The sequence below is a fragment of the Sceloporus occidentalis genome, unplaced genomic scaffold (genome assembly GCF_023333645.1).
Source record: "Sceloporus occidentalis isolate IW3139 unplaced genomic scaffold, rSceOcc1.0.p SCAF_51, whole genome shotgun sequence".
Classification (NCBI taxonomy): Eukaryota; Metazoa; Chordata; class Lepidosauria; order Squamata; family Phrynosomatidae; genus Sceloporus; species Sceloporus occidentalis.
In genome coordinates, this window is record NW_028317031.1 from 825,143 (window position 1) to 842,349 (window position 17,207).

The 17,207-nt window shown below is 39.8% G+C and overlaps 1 protein-coding gene across 1 annotated transcript; it reads left to right on the forward strand.

Moving 5' to 3' along the window:
* Nucleotides 1-4,205: 4,205 nt before the first annotated feature.
* On the forward strand, nt 4,206-15,560 carry LOC149288397 (sulfhydryl oxidase 1-like). Its single transcript, XM_089491616.1, has 12 exons — nt 4,206-4,446; nt 5,333-5,433; nt 5,686-5,734; nt 6,841-6,937; nt 7,141-7,231; nt 8,990-9,135; nt 9,225-9,359; nt 9,572-9,701; nt 10,736-10,858; nt 10,945-11,098; nt 13,282-13,458; nt 14,878-15,560. The coding sequence occupies exons 1-12, from the start codon at nt 4,206-4,208 to the stop codon at nt 15,558-15,560; spliced, it is 2,127 nt and encodes a 708-aa protein (XP_089347742.1).
* The last annotated feature ends 1,647 nt before the right edge of the window (nt 15,561-17,207 follow it).

Sequence of the window (17,207 nt, forward strand, 5' to 3'; positions counted from 1 at the left end):
AAGGGGCTTCCAGAAATTCTTGGGCTGCCAATGCAACGTAAGGCATTTTATTCTTTCATTGATTTAATAATAAAGAAATGTGGCAGTATGGAGAGAGCCGGGATGGTGCAGGGAGGGAGATGCTCAGCACTGGGACCTGATGGGATGCGGATACAATCCATAGGGCTTCTGGGGTATATTACAGGAGGGGGCGAGGGGCAGATACCTAATCACCCCTGCCCTGCTGGTAGAAAGCTCGGGGTAGGTGCCCGCTCCCCTAAGCCCCTTATACTGAAGGAGTTGGCCAAGATCTTAAAGTTTCACCTCTCACCTAATGCACAGATCGTCACTCCTAGGGTCCTCCTCAAACTTAGCTTAGACTGTATCCTACCGGGAATTAACCAGTGAGCTTCACGACGGGTTTCATCTGGGATCAAATTATTATTACTATTGTTATTATTATTATTAGGAGTAGTATTAGTATTACTATTATTTTACATATTTTTGTAAAATCACCTTATACACCTTCAGTAGTACAGGTACCTGCTCTGAAACTTGCATTTGTAGTTGATTATAGCTGCTTTTTTTGTTAAACACAGAATATTCTGCCACAAATTAATAAAGAAAATGGTCATTTAGAGAAGTAGAGATTTATGGCTAGGTTCTTGTAGTTTATCTCAATAGATCAGATTGTCAGAGAGTGGGTTATTACACCGAATATTGTTCTAAAACACTTGGACTTGAAGACTATCTGGACATTCCTGCATTACTGATCCAGTTATACATTATATACTCGCAATAAACATATTTTGCTGAAAATGTGTTGAGACTGACAGATAGATACACAATTTCGTGTGTACAGTTTTTGTGTTGTTTTTTGTTTTTCTTGATTTAGTAAAAAAAAATATTTTCTTTTTTTTTTATGTAACAAGTTTGAAAGATAATGGACTTGACATAATGTCGCAGATACTTCTATATGTAACTAAATGGCAATATCCTCATAGATTGCAATGGGAAAAAATGAGTTAAAAGCAGATATAATAATACCCCAGATTTGTGGACTGAACATGATGACATGTATCACTGTTTAGATCTCATTATTTTCTATTGCAGTCTCTGGGAGGATTGTGGCTACTTGCATGTAATTCAGCCCAGTATCCTTTTATTTTCCATTCTCTAATGATTGTGAACTGGAATTGTTATTATTGTTGTTGTTGTTTTTATTATTATTACTTCATGCAAACGTTTTTTCTTTCAACGATTTTGAAAATTCTTTAAAAATACATTGCTGGTCCTAAAAATGACTTATTTATTCGGATATAATGTATACAATGTGTGTATATAGATATATATATATATATATATATATATATATATTTATAAACACTCAAAATTCCTAGCAAAATATATCGCTGGTCTTAAAAATACATTATTTTTTGTCTGATGAAATTTATATACAGATGATTGATATAAACATAGAGAGAACGAGTTAAATCAGAACATGTACATTTGAGTCTTACTATGCCCATGTAAACTGTAAATGTTAAATCAGGAATGATTTTTAATGCAGAAATTATATTTAACCCTTGCTAGGCACGTGAGACTTTCTTGTCTTTTTAAGGCACATCTGGAGCCCAAAGGATTAGTTTGTAAATTCGCCTCCAAGTGCCACGTTTTTACCAGATATTATTACTGTTATTATTATTATTCGTTATTTTATAGCACCTCTGCTACTTTAATCAATTAACCCTTTGACCGTAATTGTAGATCTCTCCCATTTTAGCTTGTGTAGTAATAGCATGGTGACCACTAAAAACAGGGCAATATTTTCCCTTCCCTGATCAGCCAGCTCTCCTTGAGAACTCAGTCAGAGGGAGATGATGATCTGTGCAAATGACTTTCTGGGACTTGTAATAATCATATTCTATTCTATTTCATTGGAAATTAACCCAGAGGTGAAGTGCAGGCAGCTGGACGCATACATCATATAGCCCTGCCTGATCTTTATCCAGCACATGCTTCTATTTAGTCTATTCACTTATACATTTTCATTAAGTACATGTACTTAACTTGTTTCCTACTTTATTTGATATAAAATATATAATAAGATATAATAGCCACAGTTGTTTATTTACTTCCGTTTATCTCAAAATTTATAATTTTACATGTCTTCATTTTTTTCTTTACTTTATAACAACTATATCTTGGATAGATCCCCAATAGCAACCTGAGGGGCCCCTGAACTTTACTGGAGATTATACTTGTTTGGAGCTTGTGCTGGGAACCAATAACATGTTTGTTACACATTAATATTATTTTGCGTCATAGACATTGATGACACAACTGTGTGTACTTCTAAATATATATTATATATCCAAGCTATTTATTTTTAATACATATGGTACGAATGATGCCCTTACAAAAAAATTACTGCAGTTTTTCTGAAGTAATACTGCAGTTTTTTGGACATGAAAAAACTGCAATACTGCACTTTTACTGCATTTGTACTTCACTGTACTGCAGTTGTACTGCAGTTATTTTTGTACGGAGGTACAAATGCAATAAAGCTGCAGTACAAAGTGCAGTAAAAGTGCAGTATTGCAGTTTTTTCATGTCCAAAAAAACTGCAGTATTACTTCAGAAAAAACTGCAGTAATTTTTCGTAAGGGTGTTATTAAGGATTAAAAGGGTACCTCATATATTAGACAGTTTTTATTTGTGTAAGGGATATTCGCTTATGTATACACCTAGATAAATATAGATAACGTAGTTATAAGCATTCTCATATTTACATGGTTTGTTACATGTGTGCTGTGTGCATACAAATTAAATCTACGTATACAACAGTGGCCGAAAGCATGAGGGATATGTGGTCACATTGTATATAATAAAGGCAATCATTTTCTATAATAGAATGTATGTGTAAACAACATAAAAAATACATTTCACATTGCATATATCCACACATACATGCTTTCAAATTATTGCAAAAAAGGTTTGGGGGGAAAAAAATTTTTGCCAAAGAGTTCTAAGAAAGTTTTGACTTACGTCGGATGCTTTATTTCCTTAAGTACGTCTAATTTAGTTATTTACCTAATTATTATCTATTCATATATATAATTGTTGTTTTAGTTTTCAAATTTGGAATTTTCAGAAATTGGTTGACTGAGCCCATATCCCATTTGGGACGTTTTGGAAGCCCGCAGGGGTGATCTGGTATCCATCACAGTAGGACAAAGGAGCAGGAGAGCTGCTAATTCAGAGCCAGGTCCATGTCGGAGCCACGCTTTTTCCCAGAAGAGTCCAAGAACCTCGTAACGCTTGCAAGCAGGAGGTGCCCACGGTTAGAGGAAGGGCCAAGCTTCTTCTCCACACGTGAAGCTCTCACCTTCCCACATGGATGTATTCACTAACGGGTGTGTTTTGTAAGGTCGAAACGTTGCCCTTGTTGCTGAATTAAATACACGTCACGTTACTACTATTTGTGATAGTTTATTAGCCTGGTCACAGGGCTGGTGTCACAGCGGTCTCTCAGTAGGACAGTCTATTAGTGTGGTAACGGGGTGTGTGTCATGGTGGATATACCCCAGCAGTCTATTAATGTGGTCACAGGGCTGGTGTATTTACCCCAGCGGTCTATTAGCCTGGGCAGAGGGCTGGTGTCACGGTGTATTTACCCCAGCAGTCTATTAGCCTGGGCACAGGGCTGGTGTCATGGTGTATTTACCCCAGCAGTCTATTAGCCTGGGCACAGGGCTGGTGTCACGGTGTATTTACCCCAGCAGTCTATTAGCCTGGGCACAGGGCTGGTGTATTTACCCCAGCGGTCTACTAGCCTGGGCACAGGGCTGGTGTCATGGTGTATTTACCCCAGCAGTCTATTAGCCTGGGCACAGGGCTGGTGTCATGGTGTATTTACCCCAGCAGTCTATTAGCCTGGGCACAGGGCTGGTGTCATGGTGTATTTACCCCAGCAGTCTATTAGCCTGGGCACATGGCTGGTGTATTTACCCCAGCGGTCTCTCAGTAGGACAGTCTAGCGGTGTTGTCACAGAAGTGATGATGATGTCACAATGTACGGACGCCAAGCGGTGTTTTGTTTACCGTTTTGGGTTCACAGTCTGTCTCTTCCTCGCAGTGTTTACAGGGCGGATCTCAGACTCTTCACCCCCGGTGATTTCTTCCCGGCCCGGTATCCTACTGAGTCTCAGTACTCAGTAGTGATGATGCCGGGCCCGGGATGCTGGAGCGTGTCCGTAGCGGCAGTGTTCATTCTCGCGGTCGCGGTGTCCCAGGTTCGGGGCGGTCTCTATTCCCCGGATGAGCCATTGGTGTCCCTGGCCGGGGCGACCCGTTCTCTCCTGCTCGGGTCCAGCAGCTCCTGGCTCGCCGAGTTTTATGCTTCCTGGTGCGGACACTGCGCGGCGTTCAGACCGACCTGGAGTGCGCTGGCTCGGGATGTGCAAGGTGAGCAGCCGGCCGTGGAAATGATCCTCCATATACCTATAGTGACTTTTACTGTATATACCGGTATATATATCTATATAATGCGAGATCATGTATAAAGGGTATTTTCAGTATATCCAGGAACACGGAACTCATGTGCAAGTTATACCCATCTAAAGTGTAATAAAGGAGATGTATAATAAGAGCGGTGCTATAAGAAGTATGGTGCTTATACAGAGAGTATGGCTGGGGTACCATACACACGCTTACATTATGAAAGGGTGTACTTGCCCCTTAGTGCTTTGACACATTGTGATCATTCTTTATGTATATGAGGGATTAGGACAGACTGCTTCGACTGCTTAATACACACAGAGACGATCCCGTTCCATATCATATTAATGTTTGTGTTTAGAATGCAATGTCATAAAAGTCCCTGTTGATGTAATGGTCAGGTGTCCCAATACTTTTGTCCATATAGTGAATTTACCTCATGTGCTGTCCCAGGCCAGATACACGGTAGCAGCGGCCCTGATCACGGTGACCAATGCCTTTTTCTCACTATTACGGAGGCAGAGCCTTCTTTACCTGGTTTTGTCATACTCTTTGAATGTAGGGTCTGTAAGAAGCGCTGTGTAAATTGTTGGCGCTATATAAATAAAAGATAATAATAATAATGACTGTTTATACACGCTCTGGGAAGGGCGGTGAACATTTGGAAGGTATGTTTTCAGCTCAGGAAACAGAGTGTTTGCTCTACGGTTTATCGACCGAGGCATAAGGCAGCTGAGACCGCGGTTAAAGTAAATACTTCTGTCTGTCTGGTCGTCTTGGCTTTTCCTTTGACCTTTTTCCCCAAACAATTAGTGTATATTTTCTAAAAGGTACCTGTGTTTATTTTTCATAGATTGGAGACCGGCAGTATACCTGGCTGTACTAGACTGTGCAGAGGAGTCAAACAGCGATACCTGTAACGAATTTGGGGTTACTGGGTACCCTACACTTCAGGTAATGTTCTATAATGTGGCGGTTCATTTTTGTTCTGTCCTTTCATTATATACAGCTGTTCGTTTGTTTCTCAGTATTCTTTATTTTCACTGTGCCTCCCTATACGTTCTTTTGAGAACCATGCTCTGTCTCATCTGCCTGCCTGTCCCGTCTGTCTGTCCCATCCCATCTGTCTGTCCGTCCGTCCCGTCTGTCCCTCGACATTCTTACACAATCTGTGCAAATCGGTAAATGTCTTGTTTATTTTTCCAGTTCTTTAAAGCGTTTGCAGGAAGTCCTTCGGAGGGTGTACAAGTTCCAGGTATGGTAACTAAATCCTTTCCCCAATTATTTTCTGAATGTCTGTACAATCTTGCTTTGTTTATTTTATGGGGGAAAAAAATGTCTTTCATTATATCCTTTTACTCTGGATTGCTACCAAGTCTGTCTCCGTGTCTAATACTCTTTTGTTGTTTGTCGCTCTACTTTATACGATCTGTTTATTATAGGAATTAGCTTAAATAGTCACGGTTAATCCTACCAAAAATACATATTGTTTCAGTAAAAGAAGCAAGTTTTTAGGCACATCCCACATTTTTGAGTTCAAGTGAATCGGCAGTTTCCCTGAAGGAGCTCTGTACCCGATCTGTACATACAGATGGTGTGGAGCATATAGGGCGGCCTAAATGGCTTTACAAATCAAAGAGAAATGAATTGGGAATATGTCTGAACCGGCCCCTATTCATGCTATTATCATAAAGCTTCACATGCAAATTGTTTGCTGTCCTGAAGAATACCTGATCAGGATTTAGCACCACTTGGTAATCTCCCAAAAGGGGATGTATCCAGCAAATTTACAGCCTTTTACCCCCTTGATTTACGAGGTGTCACACACTTATTTAGCATTCTGCTGTATAGATAGTTTTGATTCACGTTGTTACCCTGCTTAGGTGACAAAATCCCTTCATTAGATTTCCTTCGAGAAAACCTTTGCAGAGTGCTGTAGGTTTCAAAACACCCTTTTTTTCATATGTGCCCATTTTTGAGACACCTTACTACTTGTACATTAGATTTAATTTATATATCTATATATATGTGTGTGTGTGTGTGTGTGTGTGTGTGTGTGTGTGTGTGTGTGTGTGTGAAAAAATGCTGTAAAGTAAGAGCTTGTAAAAATGTGCGTTAATATGGGAGCACCGCAGCATCTCTTTAGAACAATACTGCTCTAAGCAACCTGAGACTTCTCTGTATTTGTTTCTCTTTCTATTAATTCCCATTTAGTATTTATTTCTTGGCATGGCTGTTGGTTTTTTCTGTTACCTTGTTTTTCGTGATGGTAGACGCGGGTAAAGTGTACTAACGATCGTATGGTCAGACTGCGTACCTCGTTTCACTGAATCCGGTTTGTTTCATGTCCACTCTCCTCAGCTTCGTCTGTACAAGAAATCAGACAGCACATCATCGATAGACTGGAAGAGCAGAAGGAGTCCCCACCACCAGCGTGTCCTCCTTTGGAACCAATCAGGTAATGTAAGCATAGGTTACACTGTAACTATAACTGTTTCCAAGTCAGAAGAGAGCGTTTAATATGTCTCGCCACCTGCCATTGTGCAACCGTCTGGTACTTGTGGTTAATCAGAAACCCTAAATCGGGCAAGTGTCGCGTTCTCTAAACATGTGGTGCGGACCTTCGCTGAATGCAATGTGTGATTGAGTGATCTCTTTCAGCGCCCCCGAGTTGGAGCAGTTCTTCGCAAACAACAGTGAGGCTTATCTGGCTGTGATATTTGAGGATGCCAAGATGTACATGGGTAGAGAGGTAAGGAATATATATCTATATATATCTCTATAACCGAAATGTCTCATACTTCTCAAGCCTTTAAAGAGCCTTCAGTAACGTTTTCTATTAATCTCCATAATTTAGAGATGATGCTCTAAAGATTAAAGCTAGTGAAAAGATTTCATAACATGAAACTTCAAGCTATATTAGTATTTTTGAAACACCTTGTCTACTCTGGACAATTATTAACATGGAAACAATTGGAGCTGTACAGGTAGAACAAGAGCTCTACTTTTTTATTGTTATTATATTACGGTGTATGGGTGTCATTCCATTAGTAGGAAATTAATATTGGTGAATGGTTGCAGATTGAAATTGACACTGAAAGTAAATAAAAAAAGAAATTACTTGCAAATAAATGATTACAGTCCAAGGTTTTTTTTACAATTATGTGCCAGATTTCTGCATTAAACTCTTTATTAATGGCTGCATGAAATGGACATGCCCCGACGCTGTAATTCCCTAACTAGAAGACAAATCTATCGTTTTTCTGTAGTCTGGGGATGTAGCTAAACACATAAATATGCAAGCGTGCATGAAAAAATAAACTATATTCTCTGCTTTCAAAATAATATTTATTTTTATATGGTCACTTTGGGTTCAACATGCCAAATTTACCAAAAAGATTTAGAAAAAGTGGTATATGCCTTTAAATGATTGTACTTTATTGACAAAAATAATGGCATATAACAAATTTCAAAAATCAGAAAGCGTAGCCTAATTTCTAGAAGAATACTTCTGGGGTTAAACAAAGTAAAAGTAAAGCTATTTGCGCAGGGAAGGGTAGTGTGTACTTTCCGCTGAGAACCTGCCTTTGCTATATGCATGCTCCTCTTCAGAGCCGGCCTTAAGTGTTCTGACGCCCTGTGCGGACTACTCCTCTGGCGCTCTCCCTCTGCCCCTTCTCACTGCCTCCTCCCCTGTCCCTTCTCACTTCCTCCCCCCCTGCACCTTCTCACTGCCCCCCCTCACTGCCCCCTCCTTCTGCCCCTTCTCCCTATCCTTACTTACCTCGTTGCCGGAGTCCCACAGTGGAAGCGGGAGGCGTCCGTCTTCCCGATCTGCCGCGGTGCGCGCTTCACAGCTGAGCGCTGGAAAAATTCCACGACGGAGTCACGGAGAGTGAGGGGCGCCGAGCGGTCGCTGAAAACTTCACGAGCAACCGCTCGCCGCCCCTGCCCGGGACTTAAATTGAAACATCGGGTTTTTTTTGTTTGTTTTAACTTTATTTAACATCCTCCATGTTAAATAAAGTTAAAACTACTTTATTTAATATGGAGGATGTTAAATAAAGTTAAAAAAAAAACAAAACAAAACAAAAAAACGATGCTTTAATTTAAGTCCCGGGCAGGCGCCCCTGTTGCCATGGCGCCCTGTGTGGCCACACAGGTCGCACACCCCTAAGGCCGGCCCTGCTCCTGTTCATGACCCATATTTATATTTGTTTACTATGCTTTCATACTAGCAGCGGTATAGGTTAATATTGACTGTAGATCCTATGATCCTAAGCCAGCCGCAGACGGTGCGGATCTCAAACAGCTGTAGAGCGTTTGGCTGGCAGTGAATCACAGAGCCCGTAGCTGTGGTTGAAGTACTGTTGGGTTTAATACGCTAACCTCCTGGGTGCAGGCTAATTGAAACCACGCGAGAACCCATTGATCTACGAGCAGCTTGTTTCCAGCTAATGTTTATTGAAAGGAATCGTCTGAGTCTGAGCTCCCCGATCTGTCATTACAGGTGGCTCTGGATATGGTTCAGTACGAAGGTGTCTCGGTACGCAGGGTAGTTAAAGACCAAACTGACTTGGTGGAGAAGTTCAACGTATCTTCATTCCCCGCTGGTTTTTTGATTTCTAAGAACGGATCTACCAGCAGAATTAACCTGTGAGTATTCTCCTGCCTTGGTTGTTTTTTTTCCTCTTATTTCTGTTTTAAGTAGTTTGTTCTTGACATTTACTGGGTCTCTCTGTTAGTGGGGAAGAGACTCGCTCGGCGTATACCAAATTCCTGCGTTCACTACCCGGAGTGCAGAGGGGAAAACACGCTCTCATCGGATGGTCGGAGACATCTCTCGTAGCTACTGAATCACCGAAGAGACAGGCCGACAGGTAAAGGAAATCCTCTTTATCTCACTTAGGTCCTCTGTCTAGTATTTCTTATCTAATACCTGCTTTACCCGTTGTTCTTGTAACCCCCAGCATATTTTTTTAATATTTTCATGCTCTGTGTACTAAGCATTCATTTTTTCTGAATGCCGACCTGAACTGCCATATTCTGGAGTTTTCCAGGATACTTATATCTTTTCCATACTTTTTTCTAGCGCCAAGGTGTACATGGCAGATCTTGAGTCGGCTCTTCACTATTCCTTGAGGGTGGAGGTTGCTCGATTCGCGACCTTGGATGGGGAGCGACTTAAGGCTCTCTCCAATTTCATCAATGTGCTGAGAAAGGTAAGTGGATGTTGTTTAAACACTAAACATGTTGCTCAATTGCTAATGGTATTAGCAGCTCAATGCATATTAAAACAGCAAGATTTCCCCAAGAGTTTAACGATGCATTACGATGCCCGTTCTTGCAGGAGAAATTGCCTGTGGTTGGTCTGTCTGGATGCAAACCACAGTTTAGTGAATACGTCCTTCTGCGTTTTAGAAGCTGCGGGATATTTTGCTCAGGGCTGTTTGGTTATCCTGTAGACATTTAGAGGGTTGACATGGTTCTAGGAGCGGTTAGATAGGCGTATTGATTTAAGGTGTGTGTTTTTCAGGTAGAGTATGTACTTTGGTGTATCGCACAGTATTCAATTATTCTAGAAATCTGGGTTCTGAAAAAGCGTTCTCTGTGATGTTTCCCTATAATTTTTTGCTTTCATTTTAAGAAATGTTCATAAAATTGCTTTGTTAAAAACCCTTTGTTGACTCTAAAATCGCACCTCTCCTCAAATGAATCGTATACCAGCATTTATGTAAATTAAAAATATATACATTCCAAAAGCTAACATCTAACCTTTTGCTTGTTGGTGAATTCCGTATCTTACTGTAAGGAATTGTTTTCCCGAGTACGTGTTTTGCTGAATGTGGCACCTACGCTGGTAAAAATGACACCGTTTTACGAAGTACCCTTCGCTTCACTTCACTGTTTAGGATAACCCTGTCTCAAGTATGTTTAAATGTGTCAAGCAAGTGTTAAATTCCTGTATCCTGCGATGAGGGCGCATCTTTCAATAGGTAAACCGAGTGACTGATGTGGATCCCTGGTATTAGCCGCAGCCATTAGAATTTCTTGTAGTGGCCACCGGAGGGCAGTGTTTTACTGTATGTTCTCAAAAACATTTTTCTTCCCCAAAAATACACAATTTCTGATATGAGACGCAATCTGGGGAAAACACATTATATCGAGAAAGGCTTTGGTGGAGTTGGTTCCCTGGCTTTCTGTAACTCCCTGTTTGTTATGAGACATTATGTTTTATGAATTTTCTTTTTTCCAGTACTTCCCTGCCCGTCCGTATCTGCGTACATTACTGAATTCTGCTAATTCCTGGCTGCGCGCCCGCGCTAAAACCAATGTCTCATACAAGGATTTTGAGGATGTTCTCAACAACAAAAATCAGGTAAGAACCCCAAATTCTTCTGACCTGTAATTTACATTGAGCTATAATAATTTTCTAGCCGCTTACAAATGTTTCTCCATCTCAAGGCCCAGAAAGCTGTTCTGTCATCGGATGTGCGCTATGTTGGGTGTCAGGGTTCCAAGCCCCAATTCCGTGGCTTTCCGTGTTCCCTCTGGACCCTTTTCCACGTTCTAACAGTCCAGGCATCTGAAGTAGCAACCCTGGGAAGAATTAGACCCGGTAAGTGCAGCCAGAACACCTTCTCATAGCATTCTTAATCCAGTTTATTCATACATATTTTACAGATAACGCATTTTTTTTGTTACCCCTAAAATATTTTTTGGGCCACTCACCTTTCAAGGAACCTGAACCTGAGAATGTATAACGCGGTTAGATGTCCCATCACCATATATTTTATGTATTTCGTTAACGGGACACAATTTTTTTTTTAGAGAAGAATAACCCTTTCCTATTGAAATCTACAGTTTTTAACTTTTTTATGTTTTTTTTATACAGTGTGTTATGCATTCATATCTGATTAATTGCATTTTAGTTGCTTGTCCAAAGCTAAATTCCTGGGAGATTTTTTTTATCCCAATATAATTGCTGGAACCAAATATATTTCTCAAAGATATGTCTTCTGTTTTGGAGACAAAGTCATAGAATGCCACGTTTAGGGTGTAATGTTAGAAAATGTTTAAGTAACAGGGTGGTGAAGAAGTGTAATGTGGTAGACGTTAATACATTGGGAATATTTAAAGCGTGCATGGGATGGGGAATAAAACGTGAGCTAGGAATATCAATAACGTGGGCCATATAGTTCCTCTCTGCTGTAAAATTCTACATTTCTTTATAAATGTTCATAAAAAGAGCATTTCAGGGAAGGTTTAATGTCCCGGACAGCCTCACTAAAGGAGAATGTATATTAATGTACTTTCAAATGTAAAAAAATGACCTTAAAGAGAAGCTGCAGCAAGAAAGTTCTCACTTTTGGAAATCAATGGGCACAATTTCTACACATTCTTATGGGGTCTTGTTGGACCGCCAATTATGATATTCACCAAGCCAGAACTGGAGCTGACTGGCGGTAAATAAATCATGTGTCGGGGGATATGTTCAGCCAAACACGTGTCCTCAATGGCAAATAGCTGGGGTGGGCAAAGGGAGACTTCTCAGTTCTATGAACAGGTCAAAAGTTTCTGATCAGTAAATCTATCAGTCTTCTATCCAGCTCGTTCTTCGAGGATCATTTGTTTATGCCGCCGTTCCGATTCCACTCAAACCGCATTATTGCGCTGCGGATCCTTAACGTTTATTGAACCGCTCCGTTTTGCCCTGCTCGGTGATCGATGTACATTAAGTATTCCTTTAAAACCTCCAATGTGATTTAACGCAGACGTAAAAATCAAAAGAAAACGATCAACTTTAAAAAGGATTTCGAGTTTAAGTGGCTGCCACCAGCCGTAAAGTATTTAGACAAAAATATAATCCTAAAACGGACAACCTATTCCAGAACAATTTTCTATGCTTAATGCCATTAAAAAGGATTTTTTAAATGAAATGATGTAATTATCTTCTGGTTTAGTAGAATGAATTGCATTTGATTACATATATTACCCCGATTTCTTTACCTAATGCAAACCATTATAATTACACTGCTGCTGACTCTCTTATTCATAGTCTGCTAATACTGGTAACACGTTTTATATGGAAGAATAAAGGAAGGAAAACGGCATGCCATATTTTTTTGGAATATATAAAAATATTTCAATTGGATATTAGATTAGGAAGAAAATACTTTTTTTTTTTACGTTAAGTCTTATATGATGCGAGGATTAATATACATTGCAGGTGTAAGCAGAGTCCGGTTATCTTATTGTATCGGCTTTAATTTTAAGACAGCAGCTGTCGCCCATACATCTTGCAAGTTACTTTGCTGGCAAATCTATAGGTAAAAAAGTTAGTTGTATCAAGGCTTTAGCTATAGGTGTTTGTCAGTAGGCACCCACAATCCTCTCTGCAGTGTAAGCAGTTACCGGCTTTATATACTTTTGATAGATCAGAGAGAATTGTCAACCTAAAACATTAGACAAGCTTGATCTATACATTTGCTAGGAGTTTAATTAGCAGGGAGTATAGATTCATTTGATTTTTAAAATGTGGCCCAACTGGAATCAGGCTGCACATTTGCCCTAAAAGTCTTGTGCTTAGATTTGGCGGGTAGGCTACAGCTCCGCTTTAATTGTTCGATCATTTTAAATATTTGACATTTTATTTAAAGTTTTTGGTCAGCTTGATTTCGTGGATTCCTCTGTTCTTAGTACACAGTTGCTGCGTAAGCATATAGTAATCGGAACGTGTTAGAAAGTGGAGTCCTGATTCATGTGCTGTTTATCTCATGTGATTTTCTTCTGTGTTTGTAGCTCCCAGGGAGGTCCTGTTAGCGATGCGTGGCTACGTCCAGCATTTCTTTGGCTGCAGGGAATGCGCCCAGCATTTTGAACAAATGGCACAAGAGTCCATGCGCAACGTCCGCTCTTTGGATGAAGCCATCGTGTGGCTGTGGGAAAGACACAACCGTGTAAATAAGAGATTGGCAGGTAAGGGAGAACGCGCTCTGTTTCACATCCCGATTGCTGTTCCAGTGGGATTAAGAATTTAGCAGTTCTTTATGTGAAATCTTCTTTTTTCAGTGGTGTTGCTTAAAGCTTGTCTAACTTCACAAATCTTACACTTTATAGTTCAGGACACCAAATAAACATATAAACAGCTAAACAGATTCGGTATGAGTTAGAAACCCATATTTCATGTATACACTGGATCTGGAACATTAAGTAATTTAAGTTTTTCCCTTTTATACCCAGTTATTTTATTCTTGTTATAGAAAAATTTTAAAAACTTTTTTAACGCTCATAATTTTTTATATAATTTGTTTTTACATTGTGGTATTCTCATATATATCACTAATAGAATAATTCGTTTTTTTGGACCCTTAAATAGCTTTTCGGGGGAAAACGTCCATCTTCTCCGTTAAAGGACAAGTTATTGATACCATTTTATTTTTGTTCTTATAGCGCCACCTACTGACCCCTGACCATTATGACCACAAAAGGCCTATCTACGTTAATTTATTACTACATCTGTAGAACTATTCAAATAATTCATGGGGTTTGAAGCCAATCATTTTAGTTCCAAATATTTGGTTACATTGAGGCATTATCTTTTCCATAGACTTGCTGTAAAACCCACATTCTGTGAGATCCTGCAAACCTCCTTGTTAATAAACCTGAGACAGATTTCAATGTAGTGAATATGCAAGTTAGCGATTGACTGAATCAACAATGATGTTCATGCTCCACCAAAAATGCATTTTACTTTAAATTGGTAGGAAAGGAAAGCAGTTGTAGAGTCTTAGATGATCCATTTAGATCCCAGATTAAACTGTTGGATCCTTTAGGTCCGCAGTTCTTATACTAAATCGCACGTTGGTTGTAGGATTGATCAAATGTGTTAGCAGTGACTTTTTTGTGAAGTGTAGTCTAAAGCATGCTGTAGATTTTGGCACATAGACCACAATCCTTGTCTTTATATTATTATGCTTTACCTTTACCTAGATTTTTTTTTTAATTCTGTCATTCGTTGATGACTTTTAAATTGTCTTAAATAACAACATTTTTCTAATTAGCACTTATAAAAGTTTATAAATTTCTATAACTATACTTGTATTTCATTGAGGACAAATAAGAACCACTGGACTTGTTGATGGCAAAGTTCTAGTGACCTTTATTTAACTTCTCAACCCTTTCTGGTTGTTATCAAGCATCGACTCCATCTAAAACTGAAGCATATATATATAACATTTTTATATTAGTTTCTCTTTGGATCGATGCTTGAAACAGAGTTATAATAAACAATTACTTTGTTGTAATGCAGTAACAAGAGTTTTAGAAATGCTTGGCTTGCTAAATAATATGTTGTGTTTGCTTGTGACTGCTCACCCATCTCTATCTGTTTCAAAGGTGCACAGAGTGAAGATCCAGCCTTTCCGAAGGTTCAGTGGCCTACTGCAGCACTTTGCCCGCTCTGCCAGTCCAAAGCAGATATGTCCTGGAACCTTCCCAGCGTTCTAGATTTCCTGAAAGCTCATTTTGGCAAAAAAAATCTAGCAGATGAGTATCTGGAAGATGAGGAAGTGCTGCTGGAAAAACAGAAAAAGGCGCACAATGCAACCCAAAAACGGGATAAGAGAGATGTTACAGATGAGGAGAAGAAGTCCGAAATAATCCAGAACCGTGATGACACCAAGAACACACTTGATGATCCGAGACTCATAGACTCATACGGACCTAATATGTTTCCAAGGAGATCTCTTCAGGACTCCAGCCTGCACAAGGGAAACCATGCTCTACATCCAAAAACCCTTGTAGAACCTCGTGATGCAGAGTTCGATGAAGCTGCTGTGAGAGATCGGTTACTAAAGAGAGTAGACGCCAATTACCTTATTGGTGTGGTGGTGGAGCGTGGGGAGGTGAATTGGAAAGGCCGTTGGGTGAAGATGCTGGAGGTTGGCTTCTCTCGTTTGGACATCAGCCTGTGTGTGGTTCTCTTTTTCCTTTCCAGCATGTGTCTCCTTGCCATGTACCTTTACATGAGTCTCAGGACACGCTGCCTCCGACAACGGTGCTCATATCTGCAAGTGTGAAGTGGACTTTCTTCAACCAGAACAATACAATCTGTTCTGTATTTTGCAGAGAGAACTGTTACATGTTTTTAAAGTGCCTTTAAACCCATTGAATTTCTATGCTAACATGGGTTGTCCATCCTAGGCCCAAAGAGATGTTTTACTAGTTGTGTCAGGTCAACTGATACCTTAAAGTTTAATAAATAGTTGTTAAGTTGTTTCTGTGTTTTTATTATTCGTGGTTTGCGTCGTTATTGACATACGTATGAATTTGTTTGAATAACTGGGTCTTAAGGTTAAACTTTGACAGCTGAATTTCGTTGATCAAGTTTTTTATTCCCTTGACATTTTTCTCATAATTTGATCCACATAGCATACATAATATAGGGACAAATCCTTATATGCATAAGTAGTTTTACAGAAAATAGTATTTGTGCTTACAGGGCTACATGCAAAGGACCCAAGGAATGCAGAGCCGTAACAATGGTGTTTGATGGTCTTTTGATCTATGCACGTGCTTGAAATCTGCTAACACAATGCATAAATTCCAAGTACTGTTTCATTGCATAAATAAATGCTTTTCTAAAGATGTCCAAGAGAATGCCTTGGGTACATACTGTATTTGCCAAGTCAGATTACGGTATATATTTAAACATGGGTGTGGGTGGACTACCAATAATTAGATCAATTATACAAGCTGTCTTTAATTTCATTATTCATTAAGCATTTTTGCCGTGTCAGGTTTAAAAAGAGTTTGATGATTTTCAGGCAGTTGTAAACATTACGGAATTGACCCTTTCAGTGCCAGGCAAATGAGCAGCACTTTGCAGTGCAGTGAAAAGTGACCCACTTTCTGTGTTTATCAGATTTAGCGATGGATCTGGTAACCCGCATTGTAAGTGTATGTTGGGTCATCTGCATTCGAGAGTTATAATGCTTAATTAAAAATACGTTTTGGTTGCCAGTATATGATTTTGCATGCACCAAATTATTAGCTATGTCACTTTATCCACTTAGACTGAATATTGAGCCTATATGGGCAGTTAGCTTACCACTGGTGAGCCAGTAATACACATATAATGCAGCTTTGTATATAATTATAGATGTTTTACCTTTATTATGTCTCTACCCTTTCATCAACTTTGTGGACAGCTACACTATCCCTCTCTCCTCTGTCATTGGTATCGGTCTCCGATCCGTATATGTCCTTCGGTGCCCTTAACTAGGATAGTGTCCCTTTTTGATGCTAGGGCAATCTGTGCTAGTTACGGTGGCTTCCCTTATGTCACTGCGCCAGCTGTCTGTACTAGTCATATCTCTGGCCCTCGTAATCTGCTTGCTGGGGGAGCAGGCTGTTTACTCACATTGGAGACCCCATCTGTTAAATCCTCATGTAACCAATTGGATGGTATTAGAGAACGAGCTATCCTGGGTAATCCTGCTCTTGCTCTGCTGTGGATACACAGGGATAACCTAGCGGCTGCTAATCAACTCTATTAGGAGGCAGGAGCTCAATCCGGTTTGCTGTTCTGCATGCTGATTTTATTCTGGAAAAGAGAAAAGCACTGACTGAAAACGAGCTTGTGTTTAATGGTTGCAATGATGGGTTGCAAACCCTACCTAAACTTCTCCAGTGTTTAAGAGGTTAAGCCAGTTATGCTCTTCTAT